General features: G+C 45.2%; 1 protein-coding gene across 1 annotated transcript in view; it reads left to right on the forward strand.

Moving 5' to 3' along the window:
- Positions 1-26734, forward strand: part of SLC34A2 (solute carrier family 34 member 2) — a 61843-nt gene that overhangs the window by 24783 nt on the left and 10326 nt on the right. Inside the window, exons 2-6 of the mRNA XM_032631747.1 lie at positions 20998-21112; positions 21216-21350; positions 22400-22528; positions 23994-24137; positions 25566-25677. Of these exons, the coding sequence (XP_032487638.1) occupies positions 21001-21112; positions 21216-21350; positions 22400-22528; positions 23994-24137; positions 25566-25677 (632 nt within the window). The 5' untranslated portion in view covers positions 20998-21000. The remainder of the gene's footprint in view (positions 1-20997; positions 21113-21215; positions 21351-22399; positions 22529-23993; positions 24138-25565; positions 25678-26734) is intronic.

Here is a 26734-nt window from a genome sequence, read left to right on the forward strand (position 1 = left end):
CGCACGGGCTTAGTTGCTCCGCAGCATGCGGGATCTTCCCAGAGCAGGGCTCAAACCCATGTCCCCTGCATTGGTAGGCAGATTCTTAACCACTGCGCCATCAGGGAAGTCCCGAAGACCATTTTTAAGCCCTACTGTCACACTGTCAGCATTGTCTCCTAAGATAATACATATGCTCCCCTTTTTTTTCCCATAGCTCCACCCACATTGGGTTCTATACCTTTCATTTTCTGAAGGGTGTAGTTACACATGATGGGAATATGAGATGCCCTAAAGGCCTGTTAGGAGATCTTTCTGTGTGTGTGGTGAGGTGCTTGGGAATCACTCACATCTCTTCCTTTGGCATCTCCAGCCAGGCCTCTTGGTCCCAGAATCAATGGAGAATAGAAGAGAGATGAAAGCCTCCTGGATGGCGTTCAGGCTAAAGTTCAAATGTGATCAAAAATTATATATTCTAAACTCTTTTTTTTGGCCGTGCCACGTGGCTTGTGGGATATTAGTTCCCCAACCAGGGATTGAACCTGGGCACTGGCATTGAAAGCATGGAGTCCTAACTACTGGACCAGGGAATTCCCTATTCTAAACTTTAAATCCTCTTCGTTAAAAAATGTTTAAGTCAAAAGTGAAATATTTAGGGAGAAATTTGGACCCCAATTCTAATCCCTCAGCCCAGGAAAAAGCTATCTCTTTGGAGGTCTACTGTTGAAAAAAGAAGCCATACAATAATCTGTGAAGGAAATAAAAATAGGGTGACAATGGTTGTGGACCAAGGAAATGCTCATAGAAACAGAGAAGGTCTCTGAGACCTGAATGATAAGGTGGAGTGTCCTTGTGAAAATCTGGAAGTGTTCCCAGCAAAGGGGATGGCAAGAGCAAAGGCCCTGGGGTAGGAATGAGTGATAGAAGCAGAAAGAAAGCCAGAATGTCAGGAAAGCCACCTGTTTCTCCATCTCCACACTGGTCTCCTGGCCACCACTCAGGCTGTGAGGCTAAGAGTGTGTGTGTGTGTGTGTGTGTGTGTGTGTGTGTGTGTATACACATACATACTTGTCCAGATTGGCACCAACTTGTTAGACTTATTCCTGATATGGTATGTCCTTTGAAAATGAGAGTTTAGTCCCCAAAGTTAGCAGAAGGAAATAAATCATAAAGATCAGATCAGAAATAAATGAAAAAGAAATGAAGGAAACGATAGCAAAGATCAATAAAACTAAAAGCTGGTTCTTTGAGAAGATAAACAAAATTGATAAACCATTAGCCAGACTCATCAAGAAAAAAAGGGAGAAGACTCAAATCAATAGAATTAGAAATGAAAATGGAGAAGTAACAACTGACACTGCAGAAATACAAAGGATCATGAGAGATTACTACAAGCAACTCTGTGCCAACAAAATGGACAACCTGGAAGAAATGGACAAATTCTTAGAAATGCACAACCTTCTGAGACTGAACCAGGAAGAAATAGAAAATATGAACAGACCAATCACAAGCACTGAAATCTTCCAACAAACAAAAGCCCAAGACCAGATGGCTTCACCGGCGAATTCTATCAAACATTTAGAGAAGAGCTAACACCTATCCTTCTCAGACTCTTCCAAAATATAGCAGAGGGAGGAACACTCCCAAACTCATTCTACGAGGCCACCATCACCCTGATACCAAAACCGGACAAGGATGTCACAAGAAAGGAAAACTACAGGCCAATATCACTGATGAACATAGATGCAAAAATCCTAAACAAACTACTAGCAAACAGATCCAACAGCACATTAAAAGGATCATACACCATGATCAAGTGGGGTTTATTCCAGGAACGCAAGGATTCTTCAATATACGCAAATCAATCAATGTGATACACTATATTAACAAACTGAAGGAGAAAAAACATATGATCATCTCCATAGATGCAGAGAAAGCCTTTGACAAAATTCAACACCCATTTATGATAAAAACCCTGCAGAAAGTAGGCATAGAGGGAACTTTCCTCAACATAATAAAGGCCATATATGACAAACCCACAGCCAACATCGTCCTCAATGGTGAAAAACTGAAACCATTTCCACTAAGGTCAGGAACAAGACAAAGTTACCCACTCTCACCACTATTATTCAACATAGTTTTGGAAGTTTTAGCCACAGCAATCAGAGATGAAAAGGGAATCCAAATTGGAAAAGAAGAAGTAAAACTGTCACTGTTTGCAGATGACATGATACTATACATAGAGAATCCTAAAGATGTTACTAGAAAACTACTAGAGCTAATCAATGAATTTGGTAAAGTAGCAGGTTACAAAATTAATGTACAGAAATCTCTTGCATTCATATACATTAATGATGAAAAATCTGAAAGAGAAATTAAGGAAACACTCCCATTTTACCATTGCAAGAAAAGAATAAAATACCTAGGAATAAACCTACCTAAGGAGACAAAAGACCTGTATGCAGAAAATTATAAGACACTGATGAAAGAAATTAAAGATGATAAAATAGATGGAGAGATATACCATGTTCTTGGATTGGAAGAATCAACATTGTGAAAATGAATCTACTACCCAAAGCAATCTACAGATTCAATGCAATCCCTATCAAACTACCAATGGCACTTTTCGCAGAACTAGAACAAAATATTTCACGAGTGGTATGGAAACACAAAACACCCCGAATAGCCAAAGCGATCTTGAGAAAGAAAAATGGAGCTGGAGGAATCAGGCTCCCTGACTTCATACTATACTACAAAGCTACAGTAATCAAGACAGTATGGTACTGGCACAAAAACAGAATTATAGATCAATGGAACAGGATAGAAAGCCCAGAGATAAACCCACACACATATGGCCATCTTATCTTTGATAAAGAAGGCAAGAATATACAATGGAGAAAAGACAGCCTCTTCAATAAGTGGTGTTGGGAATACTGGACAGCTACATGTGAAAGAATGAAATTAGAACACTCCCTAACACCATACACAAAAATAAACTCAAAATGGATTAAAGACCTAAATGTAAGGCCAGACACTATATAACTCTTAGAGGAAAACATAGGCATAATACTCTATGACATAAATCACAGCAAGATCCTTTTTGACCCACCTCCTAAAGAAATGGAAATAAAAACAAAAATAAACAAATGGGACCTAATGAAACATCAAAGCTTTTGCACAGCAAAGGAAACCATAAACAAGACAAAAAGACAACCCTCAGAATGGGAGAAAATATTTGCAAATGAAGCAACTGACAAAGGATTAATCTCCAAAATTTATACGGGGCTCATGCAGCTGAATATCAAAAAGCAAACAACCCAGTCCAAAAATGGGCAGAAGACCTAAATAGACATTTCTCCAAAGAAGATATACAGATTGCCAACAAACACATGAAATAATGCTCAACATCATTAATCGTTAGAGAAATGCAAATCAAAACTACAATGAGCTATCACCTCACATCAGTCAGAATGACCATCATCAAAAAATCTACAAACAATAAATGCTGGAGAGGGTGTGGAGAAAAGGGAACCCTCTTGCACTGTTGGTGGGAATGTAAATTGATACAGCCACTCTGGAGAACAGTATGGAGGTTCCTTAAAAAACTAAAAATAGAACTACCATATGACCCAGCAATCCCACTACTGGGCATACACCCTGAGAAAACCATAATTAAGAAAGAGTCATGTACGACAATATTCATTGCAGCTCTATTTACAATAGCCAGGACATGGAAGCAACCTAAGTGTCCATCGACAGATGAATGCATAAAGAAGATGTGGCACATATATACAATGGAATATTACTCAGCCATAAAAAGGAACAAAACTGAGTTATTTGTAATGAGGTGGATGGACCTAGAGTCTGTCATACAGACTGAAGTAAGTCAGAAAGAGAAAAACAAATAGCGTATGCTAACACATATATATGGAATCTAAAGAAAAAAATAATGGTCATGAAGAACCTAGGGGCAAGACAGGAATAAAGACGCAGACCTACTAGAGAATGGTCTTGAGGACACAGGGAGGGGGAAGGGTAAATTGGGACAAAGTGAGAGAGTGGCATGGACATACATACAGTACCAAACGTAAAATAGATAGCTAGTGGGAAGCAGCCGGATAGCACAGGGAGATCAGCTTGGTGCTTTGTGACCACCTTGATGGGTGAGATAAGGAGGGTGGGAGGGAGGGAGACGCAAGAGGGAAGCGATATGGGGATATATGTATATGTATAACTGATTCACTTTGTTATAAAGCAGGAACTAACACACCATTGTAAAGCAATTACATTCTAATAAAGATGTTAAAAAATAAATAAATAAAATAAAATAAAATGGGAGTTTAGTGCCAGCGGCCTCAACTATTTATTTATTTTTTGGCCTCTGCTATTTAGAACCCAGCCCAGTAAGTATCAATATGTAAGGGAAAGTTTTCTGATTATCCTAAGTAAATGTTGTTAAGTCGAGGTAGCAAAAGGTGAATATGAATAGAATTTTCAGGCTTACTCACTCTTGCTTGACACACGGTTTCATTGACTGTTAGTGGAACAGATAAATAGATGTGGTGACCTATTTTCTTATTCCACAGCAGGTTAGAAATAGCAATGTAATAATGTTGGATGATGATGATGATAAAGTAGCGAGGTTACTGCTACATGTAGTTATAACTCAGAAAATGCCTGTGAATGGCCTAATTGCCAACACCATGCTGCAAAGGAAGAAGCAGAAAAATTACCAAAAAAGTATATATAGGGACTTCCCTGGTGGCAGGCACAGTGTTTACGAATCCACCTGCCAATGCAGAGGACATGGGTTCAAGCCCTGGTTCGGGAAGATCCCACATGCTGCGGAGCAACTAAGCCTGTGCGCCACACCTACTCAGCCTATGCTCTAGAGCCTGCAAGCCACAACTACTGAGCCCATGTGCCACAACTAAGGAAGCCCACGTGCCTAGAGCCTGTGCTCCTCAACAAGAGAAGCTGCCGCAACTAGAGAAAGCCCATGCACAGCAAGGAAGACCAAACGCAGCCAAAAATAAAAAGATAAGTAAATAAATAAATTTATAAAAAAATTTTTAAAAAGTATATATATGTGTGCGTATATATATATATATATATATATATATATATATACACATACATACAGATATATACACACAGATACACATACGCACACAGTAAAAATTTTAAAGCGCAGTAGCAGTCTGGACCTATTTAGGATATAAAAACAGCTCTGAAGTGCTTAAGGAGTTATGGAATTGTCATTGGATTTCGTAAAATGATCATAAGTCAATAAGCCATGAGGAAGTTGTTATATTCAGTTTGCTTCCGGCAGGAAAGTCTGTGTGTTCTGTTTTAAAAGTTTATCACATAATTGGTGTTAGAGGAGGTAATAGAGAGGACGTGACTGCCATTTGACCCACGAGCTGGACCCAGGCAATTGGAGGCTCCTCACCCCCTCCCCTGTCCTTGGAATGTACATTCTGCCAACTGTTCCCACGGTGGGAACTGGTCCAAGGACACAGCCTTGGGAGAGTAAAGTGTTGTTGAGACCATCTGGGTGGTATATGGGACTGAGCCCATTTAAGGCTTCCATATAAACTTTTAAGATTCTGGAGGGTGGCTGCAGAAATCTACTTGTCCTGCAGCTGCCCAAGACAAGCCTCATATGTGAGTTCCCTAGCTTATTAATCCTGCCACCTATCAATCTGAAGGTGGCTGCCTCTTTGGTCTCTCCCTGCTCTCTGTGTATGGGGCCAATTGACGAACCAACAATTGGTTAAGCATCCTGGACAGAGCAAGCCACATAAAAGTACTAGCTCTGCTGATGACTAAACATTTATGTGACATAGCCAGTAAGTGGCTCAAACTTACTGGTTTTAAAAGGATTGGGCTTCCCTGGTGGCGCAGTGGTTGGGAGTCGGCCTGCCACTGCAGGGGACGTGGGTTCGTGCCCCAGTCCGGGAAGATCCCACATGCCGCGGAGCGGCTGGATCCATGAGCCACGGCCGCTGGGCCTGCGCGTCCGGAGCCTGTGCTCCGCGATGGGAGAGGCCACAGCGGTGAGAAGCCCGCGAACCGCAAAAAAAAAAAAAAGTTTTCAACTCAGTGACATAACTCAGAATGTACCCTCTTCCCTGCTTTCCTCCCTAACACCAATGAAATTTTTAATTGTGACATATTCATAGAAAAAGATACACAGGATTAGTATAACTCAAGAATTTATCACAAAACAAACAGCTACAACCAAGAAGATTGTCAACACCTCAGAAATCCCCTAATGTTCCTTCCCTCTTACTCCCTCCTTCCCACCAAAGTGACCTTTACCTGACTTCTTTTTTGGCAGTGCTGTGCAGCTTGTGGGATCTTAGTTCCCTGACCAGGGATCAAACCCATGCCCCCTGCAGTGGAAGGACCAAGTCCTAACCACTGGACCACCAGGGAATTCCCAGTCTTTGCTTCTTTTCTTCAGAGTTTTACCACTTAACGCATGCATTACTGAACACTAAGATTTAGTATTGGCTGGTTTGGGACTTTTCTATAAGTAGAATCAAACAGTATGAACCTTTAGTTCTTTTTTTTTTTTTTTAAATTATTTATTTATTTATGGCTGCGTTGGGTCTTCGTTGCTGCGCGCGGGCTTTCTCTAGTTGCAGTAAGCGGGGGCTACTCTTCGTTGTGGTGCGCGGGCTTCTCATTGCAGTGGCTTCTCTTGTTGTGGGGCACGGGCTCTAGGCATGCAAGCCTCAGTAGTTGTGGCATGTGGGCTCAGTAGTTGTGGCTCGCGGGCTCTAGAGCTCAGGCTCAGTAGTTGTGGCACATGAGCTTAGTTGCTCCGCGGCATGTGGGATCTTCCCGGACCAGGGCTCGAACCCGTGTCCCCTGCATTCTTAACCAGTGCGCCACCAGGGAAGTCCCAAACCTTTAGTTCTTTAACTTAACATTATGTTTGTGAGATGAGACTTATCCGTTTAGTTCCATGGAACAATAAATAAATTGTTCATTTTCATTGAGGCATATTATTTGACAACTTTTGACTACAAAAAATGTCAATTTCCTAATAGTATTTCATTGTAGGAGTGTTTCACAGTTAATATTCCATTCTATGAATGGAAATGGACATCCAAGCCATTTTGTGGGCTATTTTGTGTATGCATTTTGGTGAACATAGGTGCACCTTTCTCTTGGGCAGAGGCCACACTGGGTTTAAATCTCACCGTGGTTCAATTTGCATTCCCCTCAATTGTGATAAATAAACCTTTAATGTGTTTATTAACTATCTTCATTTGTGAAGTCCCTGTTGTAGTCTTGACCATTTTTCTTTTTTTTTTTGGCTGCGCCACGCGGCCTACAGGATCTTAGTTCCCTGACCAGGGAGCGAACCTGCGCCCCCTGCAGTGGACGCATGGAGTCCTAACCACTGGGATGCCAGGGAATTCCTGATCATTTTTCAATTGGATTCTTTTTTCTTGATATACAGGCATTCTTTACATATTTTGGAATAAGCCTTTAGTCAGTTATATGTGTTCCAAATCTTTCCCTTGACTCTGGTTGGCCTTTTCACTCTCTCAAATTATCTTTTTCTTTATGGTTAACGCATCCTGTATTCTACTGAAGAAGTCTTTTCCTACCTTGAGTTCATGACTGCCTATTTTGTCTTCTAGAAGTCCTATTGTTTTGCCTTTTACCTCTAGATAAATTCCTGTGTGGCGGAGGCAGGGTGTGGGTGTATAGGTGGAGAGTATTTCACTTGTTCCCATTTGGATATCCATTTATTGCAGATTTCCTTTACCCTACTGCTCTGCAGTGATATTGTTGTAAGGCAAGTATCCATATGTGTTTCTGGGTTCCCTGTCTTATTTCATCCCTTTCATCACACAAGTCCTCTGGGCAACCAAATATCTGTATAGTATAAGGAAAATGAGGTAAGAAAGTAGCAAAAAACTTTGCTGATTCTGTGATTGAAATTGGTTAACTGGGTTAAGATCTTAATTCTGCCACCTACTAGTCCTGTAACATTAGGGTAAGTTGTTTGACTTCTCTGGGGCCCCGTTTCCCGGCCTTTATATCTAGCTCGTAATATTATAAGGATTAATGACTTTGTATATGTAAAATGTTTACAACAGTAATTGCACACAGTAAGCACTCAATAAAGGACCTTAAAAGTCCTCATCATAAGAAAAAAATCTTGTAACTATGTATGGGGATGGATGTTAGCCAGACTTATTGTAGTGATCATTTCACTTTTTAGGCAAATAGTGAATCATTGTGTTGTACACCTGCAACTAATATAATGTTATATGTCAGTTATACCTCAATTTAAAAAGTAAAAAAGCTACTAATACACACCACATTAGGCTGAATGAGTCAAGTCTTTCACAAGAGAGCGCATATTCTACAACTCCCTTTTTTTGGAGTTTGAGAACAGGAAAAACTAATCTCTGGTGGAAAACAGTTGTAAGTGTCATGTCTTTTGGGGAGGGAGAGTTTAGATTTATTGATTGGGAAGAGGTATGAGGGGATTTCTTAGGATGGTAGAAATACTCTATATCTTGATAGGAGTTTGAGTTCACAAGCATACGTATTTGTCAAGATGTACAATTCACATTCATTTACGTAAATTTTACCTAGAAAATAAACCAGAAAGAAATACTGAACTCTGGTTAATAATATGCATGCTGAAGAATTTATCGCTGAAGTAAACTGATGAAAAATTAAGCCAGAATAGTGGACTAATAGAAGAGTTGATAGATGGACAGCTATCTAATGAAAGCAAGTAGTATAGTAAAATATTTATTACTAAATCTAGGTAGTATGTATATAGGTGTTCAGTGTAAAAATATTTCCACTTTTCTGCAGTTTAAAAATGCTTATGGGGAATTCCCTCTTGGTCCAGTAGTTAGGACTCTATGTTTCCCCTGCAGGGGACATGGGTTTGATCCCTGGTTGGGGAACTGAGATCCTACAAACCGTGCGGTGCAACCAAAAATATAAAAAATTTTTTAAAAATTAAAATGTTTATAATAAAAGCACAGGTAAATGGAACACATGTATAGGTAATGTGAATTACCCTACATATGTAAAATATTATAAATAAATGTAAAATACTTGGCTGTGGCCAAAAAAAAAAAAACAGTCATGATCTCTAATCTGCAGTTTAAAAACCCATTTAATGCCCTAACCTGATGTATAAAATCAAATTTATTCCACTTATTACCAATATTTATACTTTTTTTTTTTTGCGGTACGCGGGCCTCTCACTGTTGTGGCCCTCCCGTTGTGGAGCACAGGCTCCGGACGCGTGGGCTCAGCGGCCACGGCTCACGGGCCCAGCCGCTCCGCGGCATGTGGGATCTTCCTGGGCCGGGACACGAGTTCGTGTCCCCTGCATCGGCAGGCGGACTCTCAACCACTGCGCCACTATTTATACATTTTTACAGTAAAAATATCAACAAGTTTGATTACAGGATGCTGCCCAGGTCCCATTAGAGTATCTGCATCTTTCTAAAAATGTAAATTCCTGAATTCTGAAATACATCTGGCCCCAGAGACTCAGTAAGGGATGTGGACACATATTAGCTCAGAGTGTTGTAGCTTTGAGCAAGACACTATGTGATCTCTAGGTGGGCCTCACATCCACCTTCATAATATCGTGGCATTCAGTCAATTCTACTTTATAGGACAACAGCAGGCAAACAAGGTTATGCTGAAGGAAAGTAGTTTATAAGCTTACGGGTAAACATGGGCTGTACTTTAAAATGCTAAATGGTGATAGCATCAGATTTGGAATGAAGATAGGAAAATATGTTCCGCTAAAGGGACAGATTCTAGAGTTATACGCACATACGCCACCCACCCTTTCTCTTCACTGTACAAAGTAATACGAAACCCGACAATCCCAAACTAGAATCAAACAGATATCATCCCTGATCTATAAATGAAATCCCTTCTCGTTAAAAAAAAAAAAAAGCCTCCTGATTGAAACAGCATTTTGCCTTTCCAACTGAAACATAAAAGGGAGACCTGAGACCTTCTCCAAGTTTTTGAAATTCCCATCTGTCATCTCCTTGTTGGGAGTGATATGAAGGCAATGTGAACACAGTTAGATCCATACCCCATATAAGCCCACAGTTACTGGGGGAGGCTCAGCGGGATGAATGTCCAATTAAGACCTGCCCTAATTGGGAAGGGAATTAAGCCCCCCCCACGCCCCCCCCCCCCCCCCACGCATGCCCCAGATGAATCTGCAGCCTGCCTAGGGCTGGAGGTGGAGCTGAGCCCAGTGAGCACCTGCCAGCGCCTATCACTGGTGGACTCTGCTTTAGAAGTCACTCCCTGGAAAGGTGCTGCTCGCTCACAGTCTCTAAGGGCCGGCTTTTAAGACCAGCGCCCACTGGCAAAATCATTATCCCTCTAATAAGAACAGGCTGACCTGATTTGATTTCTAGTGCCCACTCTCCAAGCAATATGTCTCAGCCCTTGGACTGATGTGACCAGCATTTGAGTCTGTGGAGAATGACCTCAGAGTCCCAAGGTTCCAGATAAGTCTAATCAAAGCTTCCCCCTCATCTCCCAACACGAGAGGTTCCCAGTGAAACTTTTAACAGTTAACGTGTACTGAGGACTCTTCCTGTGCCAAGTACTGTTCTATGTGCTATAAATATTTTAGCTCATTTTCACAGAGAGTGTTCATTATTTCCATTTTATAGACAAGCAAATGAAGGCAGGGAAAAAGCAAGGGGCAGAACAGGAAACTGGTCTCAGGCAGTTTGACCCCAGCGTTAGTATGTGTAACCACTGACTTCTCAGCCTCAGGGAGAGCCTTGCTCTGTGGATCCCTGGAAGCAGCACTCCTGACTTTTTTCCCCTTATGGTGGGGAGAGCTCTTGGTTTTGGAATGAAACCAACCTAGTTCCAATGGGGCACTTCCACTATTTGTTGTGGGCTACTGGGCAACTCATAAACTTGCTAAGCCTCCCTTTCCTCGGATGTAAAATCAAGACCAGTTGGCAGCGGGAGAGTGCCTGGGTATTGGAATAAAACCCAAGTTTGATCCCGGCTCAGCAAATCCTGAGTAATCCTATGTCATGCTCACTACCCACTCTAACCTCAGCTGGAAAGGGAACCACTCTTACCCCAAGGAAGGCATTGTGTGGGCTCTGGAGGAAGTGTTTGCTCCACACATAAATGAGCTGCTGCTTTGATAAGTGTCATGATGGGCTCTCCCTGGGACAGGTCTTCTCAAAGCCAGTATGGAGAAACATGTGTGGTCACACAGGGAATACAGGGCACAGCGGAAGGTGAAATAAGGGCCACCGTTTGCCAAAGCCGGGACAGGCAGGCAGGACGTTCTGGCGGTGAGATCAGCCCTCCTCGCCTTTCTCAGCCTGGCTAAGCCAGCACCGACCTGTCTCAGACCCAGGGCTCCAGCTGGCCAAGTGTCTGACTACCGACTCCAAGCTACTAGGGCAGAAAGCATCCCGGAGCCTGATAAGGCGAACAATCCTGGCTTTGTTTGGAAAGATTTGTCCCTGAGTTTCCAGTTGGCTTCTATCTATGTCTCAACGTCTCTGACCTCTTCAGCCTTAGAGGAGCTAAACTAGAAGGTTCAGGTTCTTGGGGAGGAGGAAGCCGGGGACAGGGAGACCCCCTAAACCGCCTTGGCTGGGATCTCGGGCGGCCTGCGACGGCGCGGGGCGGGCGTGCAGCAGCCGGGGGCTCTGGGCGCGGGGACATTGGCCGCCTTTCGGGAGCGGGGGCGGGGGGGGGCCGCCTGAGCTTTCTCCCCGCAGCCCGGCCGCCTCTTTCCTCGTTGCAGCGGGCGAGGTCACGATGGGCTCGTTAAGCCGGAGAGTAAGTAGTGCCTCGGCGGCGGCCGCAGGCGGTCCCGGAATGTGCGAGGGGCGTGATGACTGCAGCTGCCGCCGGCCTTTTTGCGCAACACCTTCCTGATATATATCAGCGCGCCGCGCTCCACCTGGGTGCCTGCTCCGGTCCATTACCTGCGCAGAGTGCAGGTGAGTACCGCCGCTGGGGTCAGGGCACTTCCTCCTCCCTTCTGGCTCTTGAAAGAACCTTAATTCACTTTTAATTTACTTAATTCTTTTAGATCTCCCTCTATCCTGACCTCAAGGAACTTCGCTGGCTTTGGGCTTGGAAGAGAAAAATATAACCTCCCCCAAATTTTCAGATTTTTCTTTTTCTTCTTACTGTTTCTACTTACTGTTGCCGCTGTTGTTATTATTTCAGCTCCTATGACTACACTCTTAGTAGTGGCATACTTGGGGATTCCTACGCCGTAGAATCAGGACTAGTGGGCTCTCTTTTTGGTCATTAACTAGCTGTGTGATCTGAGGGAGGTCCCTGGACCTCAGTTTCTCCCTCTTTACAAGAAGGGGAACAGAATGGTCTGTCTTTTCTGCTGTCTTTCCTTCGCTGAAAATTCCAGGTTTGGGTGGCTGTCCAGTGATGCCGTGCCTCCCCCAGTGTGACTTCCACGTGCTACTGTTCTAGTTTGCAGGGTTATTTATCTAAAGTGACTTGCAAGATACAGTCCTGGTTTGCTGGTCCCATCGGGGCAGGCAGCATCAGACAACCTTCTGCTTGTATGGAAAACAGAGCCCACAGTTTTTCAGTGTTTTCGGAGTCAAGGTACCAGGCTGGCGGGCTGGGGAGATGTGTGTAAGGTGTGGTTGTGTGGGGGAGCTCAAGCATCTCCAGGTCAGAAAGGGAGGCATGTGGAGTGGAGTGAATTCAGTCTTCAGATGCCCTGGGTAGCTGGTGCTGAGGTGAAGAGAGTCTCTCCTTTTTCCTTAATGAGAAGGCAACTTTCTCAAACTTGTTGGTTTCACGGAGGTGGCTTGTGGATTTCATCACTTCAACTTTCTCAAACTTGCTGGTTTCACGGAGGTGGCTTGTGGATTTCATCACTTAGAATCCCCTCTTCCTGCCTGTTTAGGTTCACCAAGAGATTTGTGTTAGCTCTGCTTGCTCCAGCCCTGTTTGACTTTTTCCCTTCCTGGCTCCTGTGCTGGAATTCTTTAACCTGTTGTCAGTTGAGTATTCTTGAAAAAGTTGTGCCTCATGGCAGTAACCATTGTTTCAGATTGTTAAGTGTCTTTGAATCTTTCGCCCCTGCCAGGCCAACTAGCTGATAATGATCTCTTTCTCTATTTTTGTAACTTTGGGAACTGCATGCTTTGTAAAGGTTTGGGTGTTAAACTGCCCCCTCCAAAATCCACCTTAAGTCACTCAACTGTTTCACTGAAACAAGTCCCCAGTGGCAGGAGGATGGATGTCTGGGTTATTGCTGTTAGATTCGAGTCAGACATAATTGTAGCCTGAATTCACTTTAATGAAGAAAACATCTTCTCAGGATCAGTGATTTAGAATAAAATTTTAATTTTTAGCTACCTTCCACCCCGCCTTCCTCCCGCCTTGCCCCCAACTCCCCCCTGGGGACAGAAAGGCAGTATCAGCTGGGAGTAGTCAGGGCATCCCAGAGAAGTAATTCATCCCAGTGAATTTAAAAATGCAAAACAGTACAGAAAAAAGGCTGCAAAAAGATTGCAAGATGTTTATAGATGCTTATCTTTTATAAATTAGCCCTTTTAAACCTCTGCCCCCCCAAATTACAAAATAATGGATATGGTTATAAGTTAATTGCAGGATTTATTTTAAAATATCATAAATACAGATCGGAAGCACACTATGAAGGGGGGTGTGGTTTGGTAAGAGGGCCTTAGTTTAAAGCAGTAGCGTAAACATCTTTTTAAAATCCTATTAGTGCATGTCTTCAAAAGTCTAAAGCGTTTCATCAAGGTAAAACGGATCCAATTGATTCTCTGTCTCACATGCCTCCCTCCTCCACCACTGTGTTCTCTGGGGATTATTTTGCTTTGTGATGGCTAGAGGAAGCTGAAGGAAAGTAACCACTGCCCTCTTGGGAATTTTTGAAGTCTTGGTCATTCTTTCAAAGTATAAGGTAATATTTCTTGAGCCCATTGAGAACATTGGAGTCAGAATACCCAAGCTGGAGTTGTCTCTGAAGGCTTAGTGCGACTTGAAGCAATTCATTTCTTTGTGCCTCGGTTTCCTTTTCTGTAGAATGGGGATAACATTGGTACTAAGGTATAAATACTTCAAGCAAATTGACAGGAATACATCAAGTGCTTGTGAGATTCAACAGGTTAATTTGTGAACAGGGCTTACTGCAGTGCCTGACACAAATCACTCAGTAAGTATTTGGCTGGCAGACACTGTCTACACTGCCCTGCGTGCTGGGAGCTCAAGGTCATTCTCCCTGTGCTTGTGGAGGCCACAGCCCAGTGGGAAAATGCCAAAATGCCTGCGTATTGAGGTCTCTCAGGAGGATGCCCCGGGCCTCCTTCCTCCTCTCCCCACTTCTTCAGATGGCCTTGAGCTGCTGCTGTTCTGATCGCAGGTGGCCCCAGAACAGGTCCTGGTTGGAGAGGCTCAGACAATGCAGAGCATAGGGGTTGGGTGACTTCCAGGTGCCCTACATTGCCCTGCTGCCCAGGTCTGAGAAGGCTGAGCAGTTTATTTTCCTTGGCCTACGAGAGTCCCTCTTGGCATTGGGTACACATGTGGATGCAGGAAATTGAGCCCAAAGAGTTATCAATACAGCCAGCTCAATTATAGGGAGGAGCTTGGGGCGGGGGCAAGGGAGCAGATGTGCAGTCATAGTCACTAATCTTGTGCCTGGGTATTAGTACCAAACTGCCAAAAGGGATGACTTTACCCTTCTCTCCTTTTGGCAGGTAGCAGGAGAGTGCTAGAGTACAACCTTGGGGGAAGGCGGGGAGAGGGAACAGCTGAATCGGAGGAATAGGGATGGGAGAAAACCTTTGGAGAGGAACACAGGCTCCAAGGACCCCTCGGGCCCGCAAACCGCTTCCCAAGGGAATCGGGTTCCAGACAGGCTAGTGTCTGCCACACCCCTGGGAGTAGTGGCCTCAGATTCAGGCTACATCTTCTGTCTGGCCAGTGCCTACTAAAAGTCTTAGCATATGCCGAATCCAGGCCTCTGCTATGCCTAAGCCTTTTGTAGGGAATCAGCAGCCTGCCGTTAGAGCATCTTAGCTGGCATTTCCAGCTGTCTGAATGACTAGGCAAGAGTGACCCCTGCAGAGGTGTTGAGCCCAGCCAGCTATCTCAGACACCTTCAGAGCCCCCACTGAGCCTGGACCTGAGGCGCCTTGCTGCTTTGATGCGGCCCAGAGCATAACTGCTCCTTCCTGTCTTGGCACCTGGCTGAGAGTTCTATCGAAAGCCTCTCCGGCTTTGGAACCAGCAGTCCTGGGTTGAAATCCTGACTAACCCTAGGTAACTGTGGACTTTTTTTTTTTTTTTCGGCCGCACCGTGGGGCATGTGAGTCCTTAGTTTCCTCAGCAGGCATCGAACCTGCACCCCCTTCATTGGGAGCGCGGAGTCTTAACCACTGGACCACCAGGGAAGTCTCACTGGGACTTTTAAAATTTTTCTGTGCCTCAGTTTCTTTGTAAACTGGAAAGAAGACTTCCTTATTATAAGATTTAATGAGGTCACAGATCACATAGGACACTCCCCATGGCAAAACAAACGTTAGATCCTTTTTTCTTAGGTGCTTTGGATTCATTTGTCAGCGCAAATATTTATCGAGGTCCACTCAGCTGTGCACTGAGATGAAGAGCTTATGCTCTGGGGCAAAGTGGGGTTGAGGCTGTTCATTGTTTGTGATGCAATTCATTTCACAAAGTTCTGAGTGATCACTCTGCCAGGCACAGTGCCCGGGACCTCACCTACACTCATTAATCAATTAGTCTCACAACAGCTCAGTGAGTATTCTCCCCATTTTTGAGATGATGAAACCGAGACTCAGGGTCACACACAGTGAGTGGCAGGGCTCTGCAAGGCCCTCACCTACTGCATGGTTCTCTCTCTCCCGGTGCTATGTGACAAGCAGTGCTATGTGACAAGCGCTAGGGTATCAGCGTACTGAACAGCTGCCTAGTCTCGGGACTAATCATGGGCCGTTTGCTCCAAGCCCTCCTTTACTCCAAATCTGTGGGGTGAGCCTACTTGGAGCGCTGGGTCTTTGCTGGCTGGGGAGTCCGGGAGAATGGGGCTCCACAGCCACGCTGCCTAATGCAGTGGTTGGGTGCCAGGTGGCCTGCATTTCCCCACTTTCCAGGTCCTGAGAAGAGCAACTTGAGCTGGGGCGTGGGGGAGTGGGGAGCGTGGTGGTGCGGAGGTGCGGGGTGGGGGAGGGCTGGGAGCCGGCGAGCGGGGGGGGGGGGGGGGGGGGCGGGGGGGAGCAGCTGCCTCAGAATGTCCTGGGCTGGGTTAGATGACTCCTCGTTGCCTGCCCCTCTGGGGGACAGTGCTTCGGTGTGTGGACCTGCACCTCCTCTCCTTACCTGCAGGCGACTAGCACGGTGAATGCCCAGTGAGTGATGGTGGAGTAGATGAATGTACCAGGAAATGAAGAACGGTGGTCCCTCGGTGTCTGCGGGAATTGATTCCAGGACTTTCCCAGAGTCCCGTGTATAAAATGATGTAATATTCGCACATAACCAATGCGATCCTCCCATATACTTTAACTCATCTCTAGACAGATTATTTATAATACCTAATACAGTGTAAATGCTGTGTAAATAGTTGTAAATACAACGTAAACACTACGGAAATAGTTGCCTGTGTGCTGGAAATTCAGCTCTTGCTTTTTGGAACTTTCTGGAATATGTTTTTTCCCCTGAATGTTTTCCATCTGTGGTTGGTTGAATCCGTAGATGCAGAAGCCAAGGATAAGGAGGGCCTACTGAACTGGATGAGGAGAAATGATTTGCTTCATCAGGGAAAATTTGTAAAGGGGATTTGGGCTTCTGACAAATGGCTGAACTTGGAGTAGGGGAAGCAAGATTTCCAGGAAGGAAGAGTAGAGAATTTCATTAGAAAGTTGCCTTTGCGGGGGCTTTCCTGGTGGCGCAGTGGTTGAGTCTGCCTGCCAATGTAGGGGACACGGGTTCGTGCCCCGGTCGGGGAAGATCCCACATGCTGCGGAGCGGCTGGGCCCGTGAGCCATGGACGTTGAGCCTGCGCTCCGCAACGGGAGAGGCCACAACAGTGAGAGGTTTGCGTACCGCAAAAAAAAAAAAAAAAAAAAGAGACAGTAAAAAAAAAAAGAAAGTTGCCTTTGCTTCTTGGTGACGCTGATTAATAGTAAATGAGGACCCAGGACCTGGAAGGGAAGGAAGCCAGCACAGGCCTTGCACAGAGGAAGCATTCAAGGTACCCTAGCTTGTGGGATCCCTTACAGCCATATTCTACTCCTTTCTGTCCAGTTCAGTGGAAATGGGTGTCTGCCCATTCTGTTGCTGGTATTATTGTGAATTACTTGGATGTCAGACCATAGACGTGTCTGTTTCTGAGTTCGCTAGACGCTTTGTTCACTTCTTGAAAGAAAATGATTCTGATCAGTCAGAAATCCAGTCACCGGAAACAGTTTAAATAATAGCACCTTACTGCTGATGAGAATTTCCCAGGTGGCACTGCTGTGACATCCTGGTTGCAGCTTCTTGATACAGTTGCTCCATCCAGCAGATCTTGGCCAACCCAACTTGCATATGGTAATGAGGAACAGCGCTCATCAGTAAGATTCAGGCTTGATTTGTTTCCTGGTCATGATCAATGTGGGTCTAGGACACAGCAGACCTTCTAGGGTTTCCCTCAGCAAACCCTATATGTTGACTCCTCCATTCACAAATGTGCAGTACCTACTATGTGTAGTCTACTGAATGCTGGGAGGAAAATCCTAACAGGGTTTCTGCCCTCTAAAACTTAAATTCTAGTTGAGAAGGCAGTGTAAGTGTGCATAAATGATAGGAGAACAACTCTAGGGTGAATTAAGATTATAAGAGAGAGAAAGATGGTAGAAGGTTGCAGTTTCCAAATTTTTCCTTCAGAATGCCCCCAAGAGCAGAGAGGCAGATATTTAAATCCTTGGAGGTCTGTGAGTAAGCCCAGAACAGCCAGTTGCAAGCTCAAAGCAGTTTTTTGTGTTCTGTTTTCTTTCCTTTAATTTTTAATTATACATCTTGCATTTTGTACTATAATATGTCCATGCTCATTTTAGTATGATCCTTGATAATCACACAAAGTTTACAATATGTCAGTCACTGTTCTGAGAGTTTTTAAAACATGACACACTTGATCATCACAATAACCCTTCATAGGATTAGTCAAATGTAAATCATCCGCTGGTCACATTATTTAACATGCCCTTTGCCCCAATCGTGTGGATTAAAGCAGTGCTCCAGGAAGATATGTCTGTCACAGCCAAAGATATTGGGGATATGGCCCATAGCCTCACTGACAGGTGGAGCCGTGTTTAAAAACTGGCTCTGTCACTCACCTACTGGGTGACTTTGAACAAGTTGCTTCAACGTCTTGGAGCTCCAGTTTTTTCCCAGTTGTAAATGGTGATGCTCACGACCCCTTTCTTGCCCGAAGACTAAATGACATAATATATGTCAAGCACCAGCACAGCCCCTGGCACCTCTTTGGTACTCATTAAAGTGATAGTTGTTGTTATCAGAAATCAATTGAAAGGTATTGCAGTAATGTGTGATGGAGTGCCAGATGAGTCACACCAGTAGGACACATGCTTGAGTGGCTGCAGGAGACTCTGGATTCAAACTGACCTGTGTCCAAGGCTCTACCATGTGGGACCTCGGGCAAGTTATAAGTCTCCTTGTGCTTGAGTTTCTTCATCTGTATAATGGGAGAATAAAAACACCTCCCCGCGTGGGTGGCAGTGAGGTGGGGCACAGCCTGGCTCAATAAGTATTGGGTTTTGCTGGCGAGGCAGGTCCCGGCATACTGCTCAGAAAGTGCACGAGGCCTGTTGTGTGTCAGGCCCTGTGCTGGGTGCTTCTTAAGCTGAAAGGAAAGACCTGGCCTATGCCTTCCTGGAAGCCAATGACTGCGGGATGTTCCCTGTGATCGCAGAAGTGCGTGCCATGCGCTGCAGCTGCATGGGGGAAGTTGAATAGTTCCCTGGGCCAAACAAATTCACGAAATCCTCTCATGATGGGGACTCACAGAATCAGCTTCTTTTAACTTCTAGCTTTGTCAGTATGAGTGACAGTAACAATACAGGTGTCCTGAACCATTTTACCTTTGTGGGTTTGGGGGTTGGGCTGCATCTCTTAAAAGAATATGGAAAGTTCAGATAGAAGAAAATAATCACAGACAATCCTATCACCCACTCTGAACCCCATGGAACATTGCTGGTTCCTTACTGAGATCATACTGTGAATGGGACATAAATGTGCCTTTTATTCACAATTCATCTAAAACATTTTCCTGGGTTTTTTTTGTTTTTTGGTTTGTTTTGCTGGTTCTTTATAACATTTTTAATGGCATGCTATTATGCTGTATGGATGTTCCATAGTTAATACAATAGTTTCCTGTTTTTATTTTTCACCCTGTAAGTTATATAGTGCATTTTGGCCTGTATCACATTCATTCATCAACCAATATTTATTGGGCACTGTCAATGTCCCAGGCAGAGCTGTAGACGCTGAGGATGCAGTTATGAGTAAGACAAAGCTCCCTCTCTTGGAAGGGCTTACATTCTGGTAGGCAGGAAATAGATCTATTGAAGAAAAATAGGAAAGGAAACGAATAGACAAAGGTTCTGGGAAACCCTCTCCAAAGAGGTGATCAGAGCAAAGCAGGTCGTTTTGATTTTCTGAGGGAAAAAAAAATGTTCCTAGAATCTTTTTTTTTTTTAATTTTATTTTTTTATACAGCAGGTTCTTATTAGTTATCCATTTTTCCTAGATTCTTAATTCCTAGAAGTGAAATTATCGAGTCAGAGATGTTTGAAAAATGTAGGGCATTTGAGGCATTTCGCCAGCTGCTTTCCAGAGCTTCAGCTGTGCTTATTTCACTGCATCTTCTCCAGAGTGACATATTATACTTGAATTTTTATTTATTTTTTGCTAATCTGATAGTTGAAAGTTATCTCACTGTTTTGGTTTGCATATCTTGGGTCCCGATGAGGCTGAACGCCTATTCTGTAATAAGTATTTTAGCCGCTTGTACTTCCTTTCCTGTGAATTGTTCGTTCCAGTCCTTTGGGCAGCATTGTCTGGTGTGTCAGGACAAGGACTGCGAGTAGTGGACGTCCCGGCTTGTCGGGAGCCAGGCTTCCTCTCCATGGAACTGAGAAAGGCTTTGTTCAGAAAATGGGTTATGAGGAAGTCTCTATCAAAGGCTGGGAAGAATGTAGTTCTGACGAAGGGTCGTTAATCCAAGCAGCATGGCATAGTAATCATTGCTACTATTTACCGGGCACTTTCTAGGCATCGCTATTAATCTCATAACCCTGCAAAGCATGAAGAATTGTCCCCATTTTATAGATGGCTCAGAGGCATAAAGGGACTTGCCTAAACACACACCCACTGAGAAGTGGCTCCTGTGGGTTTTGAACCAGATGTAATGTGTCACGCTTCTCATAGAAGACCCAGTAGCAGGTAGAATGTGTATCAGTGTGTACATTAAGTCCACTGGATGAGGTTTGGCGCAGATCTGCAGTTGAACTTGTCCCTTAATGAGCAGCAGGTGGGGAGCCCATTGGAGGGTTGTGAGGACTTGGTGGTACCACAAGTTGATGAAGATGAATGGGTTCGTGTTCCCTTTCAGACTAAGGGAGAGAGTCAAGACAGAGGCCAAGACAGACGTTAGAGCAATCAAAGGAAGATAACTGATGTATATAGATTTGTGGCTTTGGAAAAATTGGAAACAGTGGTTTGACTTAGTGACAGCCTGGGTGAGCGATTGAGGGAGGCCTACAGAGGTGTGAAATATGATGCTTAAGGGTCCATACTTAGAAGGTATAAGGACGAAATCCCTTAACTCCTCCAAATCTTTGCAACCACTGGCCCTTCTTGTGACAGAAACTGAGTGTGCCTCCTTTCAGTGGCTACTTCTGTAAGCTGTTTTCCCATCCACAGACCATGGCTCCTTGGCCTGAGTTGGAAAATGCCCAGCCTAACTCGGATAAATACATCGAAGGGGTCACCGGTCAGCAGTCCACCACACCCGCAAAAGGCAAGGAGACCGGCAAAAGTAAGTGCCACCCCTCCAGCCCTGGGCTGGCCCCCTGGGAGGACACCAGGAGACCCAGGCTTGGTGTCTCATTTCTCATCGTCTTCCCTGCCTGTTTGGGCAGATGACACCGATACCCCTGTCACCAAGATTGAACTTCTGCCCTCTGATTCTACCATGGCACTGATAGAGGAGCCCACGGTGGTGGAAGACCCCTGGAACCTGCCTGAGCTTCAGGACACGGGGATCAAGTGGTCAGGTAAACGAGGCCAGCCGGGGCAGGCGGGAGGGGACTGCCCGTCGGCAAGGGATTGAGGTTACCAGCTTCACAGCGTCACCTCCTTCGTGTCGGCCTCTCCCTTCCATTGTTTGAGCAAAGGTCCTGGCTAGGGGATGCCACCCAGCTTAAGAGTCAAGCATCCTGTGGTGACCGGGGGATGTTTTTGTTCTTTCATTCATTCATTCAACAAACGTGGGCCGGCACCAGGGTTATGACCAGGCCAGACCCTGCGCTGATCTTTATAATCCATCCTGTGCTGAACCAGGTCCCAGGTACTGCTCAGTGCTGCAGATGCAGCAGTAAATAGATGAGGCCCTGCCTCCGAGAGCCCCGGGGGTCGGGGGAGAGGAGTCCCCTCGCCTAAATGTGGGCGTCAGGGAAGGCTTGCAGAAGACAGACTCTACAGACAGAACAGCTGGGGTGCAAGCAAATGCTGTACTTCTTTTCCAGGCAGGGTGTGAGGTCTGTGCGGATCAGACAGCTGGGAGGGTAAAGGAGCTGGGAGGAAGTGAGAACCACTTTAAAAGTGAGGGTCGAAAACAGCCACCAAGGAGGTAGCCTTCCAGGATGCATGAGGGCCCAAGCCGTCCCAGATGGAGTCTGTGATGGCTGCCTTGCGGCCACTTTGTAGAAAGTATTCTGTGTGGTTCTCAAGGTGCTTAGGACAGCCATTATCTCTGACCCCACGCTTAGCAAGGGGCAAGTGCTCTTAACGTCTCATCAGTGACCCGGGTTCAGCCCAGCACAAGCATGTACCCGGCTTGGCCTGTGTGTGCCCCAGGGCCCACTGGCCCCTCGTCCCAGAGCCAAATGCTTTAGAGACATTTCACCACAGGTTTCAATTAAATGGAGTACAGTGGTAATTGCTTTGAAAACTGTAGCCGTGGACACATCCCATCTCTAGGTCTTGTGATCCATAAGATTACAGCTGCCTGGCTGGAAGGGGAGGTGGGGGAGTTCTGAGCTCATTGTCAAACTTCTCAGTGTTTCGGACACTAAAAGCCTCCATGCCTTTTCCCCTCCCCCAGAGAGAGACACCAAAGGGAAGATTCTCTGTGTCTTCCAAGGGATTGGGAAATTTATTTTACTTCTGGCATTTCTCTACTTCTTCGTGTGCTCCTTGGATGTCCTCAGCAGTGCCTTCCAGCTGGTTGGAGGTATGGATGGAAGAGGTCAAAGGTCTGGGTTGGGGGTGGTGTTCTCATTGAATTTGGTTTGGAAAGTCACAGCTCAGCAGGCCCCCTCCAGCTGCAGTCTCCTGGAGTATTTTAGGACTGGAAGCCACCTCAGATCATCTTGTGAAGTCATGCCCCCATTTTACAGAAAGGAAAACTGAGGCCCATGAAAGAGCTATGACTGGCTGGCTGAAGTGGCTTAGGCCAGAGCCAGGGCTAGAGCCAAGGCCAAGCAATCAGCTCCATGTGTTTGTCTGTGAACACTGGACAGGAAGCTGTTTGACCTAAAGATTTATCTGAGGGATCCCCGCTGTCTTTGGGCTTCCCCACCTGAGGGGATTATTGAATAAGAGTGTTCTTAGGCTAAAGCCACTGCTAAAAATCAAAGCTGGCCCTTTGCTGGAGAAGGATAGGGGTCCTGTGCTAGGGGATCTGCATTCAGAGCAGTTGCCTAAACACCTCCCACCACTGAGTGTGGCTATGGAGGGTGAGGGGACCTGGAAGTGTAATCACCATACACTTGGTCACCTGTGCATCCCTGATGGGTGACAACAGTAAGAGCCAACACTTTGAATGCCTACTGAGGTGGGCACTTCCAGGGGCATTGTCTTAAACATTCCATCCCAAAAGTCCTTCCCACTTACAGAGGAATAGGCCAAGGCTCAAGAAGGTCACCGCCCCGCACTGAGTTTCACAGCCATAATTGGCATAGTGGGATTTAAACTCAGATCCGGTGACATGGAAGACCATAGGTTTCTGCACCCCTTTCTTGAGAACTCATCTTTGTGACCTGGGAAAGTGTGAGGAGCAGATGGACTTGCTGGATGCCGCTCTGGTCCCCCTGGTCCAAGGCAGCATCAGTAAGGGGCCTTGCACTCTATCTCAGACGAGTCATTCCACTTTCCATTCTCTGGGCCTCAGTCTTTTTTAACCAATGTATTGGAGGGTGGGTTGATGGTCTCAGAGGTACATTCTCAAAAATGACACTCCTAGAGTTCAATTATAGGCTGGGGCTAGGGGCTGGGGTCGAAGGGGGTAGATAGAAAAGAATGAGAAGATCCACTTGGGTAAATCTTCTGAATTGGGAATATATCCCAGAGACAAGAATGAGGGCATCAGGAGATGCACTGGCACTCATCGGGCCAAGTACAGAGTTGAGGCCAGGTTCATGAAAAGAGAAGACTAGAGGGGGACTTGCTGATGAAAGTGGTTGAAGGATGGGAGGGTGTAGGGTTGAAGGGACAAGAGGAACAGGGGTGGATGGGGAACTAGGTCACAGAGGCAGAGTCAGGGCAGCAGAGAAGCACTGGGGAGAAGCCCGAGGAAGCAAGATGCCCAAGATAAAAGTCTGGAGGCTGGTACCTATGGCCAGCTGGTCTTGACCGGAGACTTCTGTTACTCAGCACCCACCTAACCCCCATCACGTGGCCATGGGTTTGTTTTTCAGGGAAGGTGGCCGGGCAGTTCTTCAGCAACAACTCCATCATGTCCAACCCTGTGGCGGGGCTGGTGATCGGCGTGCTAGTGACTGTCCTGGTTCAGAGTTCCAGTACCTCCTCGTCCATTGTCGTCAGCATGGTGGCCTCCTCATGTGAGTCCAAGAACCCATGAGCCCAGATAACATTTCAGGCATTTCCCTGTTCAGCTGGGGAGGCTGGGATTTACTCTGAATGTATCCGGGCTTATCACCATTACCATCTTATCTTGTCTAATTATGATGTGTTCAGCTTAGATCATAGGCAGTCTCCTGTTTCCCTTCCCATGGCTGAGTCTGAAAATTGGCCCCAAAGCTTGAAGACTCAATTCTGAATTCTCTAGAACTGTGTTATCCTGTCCAGCAGCCACTAGCTACATGTGGCTATTTCATTTCATTTCATTTCATTTATTTATTTATTTTTTGCGGTACGCGGGCCTCTCACTGTTGTGGCCTCTCCTGTTGTGGAGCACAGGCTCCAGACGCGCAGGCTCAGCGGCCATGGCTCACGGGCCTAGCCGCTCTGCGGCATGTGGGATCCTCCCGGACCGGGGCACGAACCCGCGTCCCCTGCATCGGCAGGCGGACTCTCAACCACTGTGCCACCAGGGAAGCCCCCTATTTCATTTTATTTAACCTTAAATTCAGCTGCTCAGCTGCAAGAGCTATATTTGAAGGGATCGGTAGTCATATGTGGCTAGCGACTGCCATATTGGACCACATAGATTTAGAACATTTCCATCACCGCTGTCAGGGCTAAGAATAAAACCGTGTAATCACATCACACACTGGCTTTGGGGCAACTGAGCTTGGGGAGCTGACGTTCCAAACTTGAGCCTGTTCAACATTTGCCCTGGCTAAGTTGAGACAGACCCTCTGGGGTGGACAGTTTGAACTGGTTAATTTTCAGCCCAAACCAGCATTTTAGCTAAAATTAACTAGAACTTTTGGAGGCCAAATTAGAAAAAGTTATTCATTACGTCTTCAAAATACTTTCATATGTTAGAACATGTGGCAATATATTAATTTTGTTAGAAAAAAAAATCATACTGCCATAAATTTGCCATAATAAATACACAAGTCCTTACACATTGTTTCTTGGTCTCTTTTAAGCTACCCTTGCATCTGTAATAGGGAGGACAGAGGAATTTAGAAAGAAACTTTTAAACTGGGGTCCACAAAAGGGCTTTATGGAGACTCTGAATTCCCTGTAATTAAGTGCTGAAAGTTTTTTTTAATTTCACACTGTTTGATTTTATTTTTAATCCATAGGAATTAGAAATTGAAACTGAACAATATTTTACAGAAAGTAAAATTTTTTACTTATTTTTTTATTTTTTGGTACATGTGCATTTTTCTATAGTGAGCTGTCCAAGCTTTTGTCAGATTCACAGCGAGGTACAGACCCTAAAGAGGTTAAGAACTGATGCTTTAGGGGATTGCCAGCCTGAATGTGATCGGCTTGCCTTGGGCCACACCAGGAACATGGCCACGCTGCCTTCCTCAACTTACTAACTTGATAACTTACTGTTTTCCACCCTCCAGTGCTGAATGTGCAGGCTGCCATCCCCATTATCATGGGGGCCAACATTGGGACCTCCATCACCAACACCATTGTGGCGCTCATGCAGGCAGGAGACCGGAGTGAGTTCAGAAGGTAGGAGGCTCAGCATCAGCCTTTGCCACCACCCATTGGGGTTGACCAGGTTGTCCTAACTACCGTTAACATTAGAGCATGTTTCTTATCCCTAGCCCTCTTTAGAAATAGACACAGTGGAGTATGGCTGGGGCTGGGATCACTTACTTACCAGTTGATTAAACTCAGCTCCCTGATATGCAGGGCTGGGATAATAGTATCTATCACTGCCGTGTTGTCTAAAGGAGTTAACACAATCATACAGATAAATGCTGATCAAGGTGCCTGGCACACAGTCACGGGCTGCCTGAATACAAGTCCTCGCTAGAAGCTTGACCTGTGGTGTAAAACAAGGCCAGTTAGAATAGGATTTACTGTCTCACTTAGAAATAATTATTACCTCCTAAAGCTACCATTTTTGGCCAGCTCAACCCATGCCACTTTTTTCTTCTTCACTCACATGCCAATAAAAGGCAACATAGAGCCTCTGTGAATGTGTAAGATCTAAAAATGGGGCAGGATAAATACAGGCAAAGGAAATCCTTTTCTTCCAAAAGTTTCGTGTGAAAATTAAGCACATTTCCCAGCCTCTCTTCTAACTGGTGATGGGCTTTTTCCACAGCTTGTTAAAATAGGGAAGCAGTCCCCATCCAAAAAAACCAGACACTCTAAATTGAAAAACTACGTGCCCCCAAATGGTCATATCATCATTATTTACCAAGATATGGAAGCAACCTAAGTGTCCATCAAGAGATGAATGGAAGAGTGATGTGCACACACACACACACACACACACACACACACACACACACACACAGAGTGGAATACTACTCAGTCAGAAAAAAAGAAAGGTTTTGTCATTTGCAGCAACATGATGGACTTGGAGGGCATTTTGCTAAGTGTAATAAGTCAGACAAAGAAAGACAAATACTATATGATATCACTTATATGCGAAATCTAAAAAATACAACAAACTAGTGAATATAACAAAAAAGAAGCAGATTCACAGATATGAGAACAAACTAGTGGTTACCAGTGGGGAAAGGGAAGGGGGAGGGGCAAGATAGGAGTAGGGGCG

This window comes from Phocoena sinus, chromosome 5 (assembly GCF_008692025.1).
Source record: "Phocoena sinus isolate mPhoSin1 chromosome 5, mPhoSin1.pri, whole genome shotgun sequence".
Classification (NCBI taxonomy): domain Eukaryota; kingdom Metazoa; phylum Chordata; class Mammalia; order Artiodactyla; family Phocoenidae; genus Phocoena; species Phocoena sinus.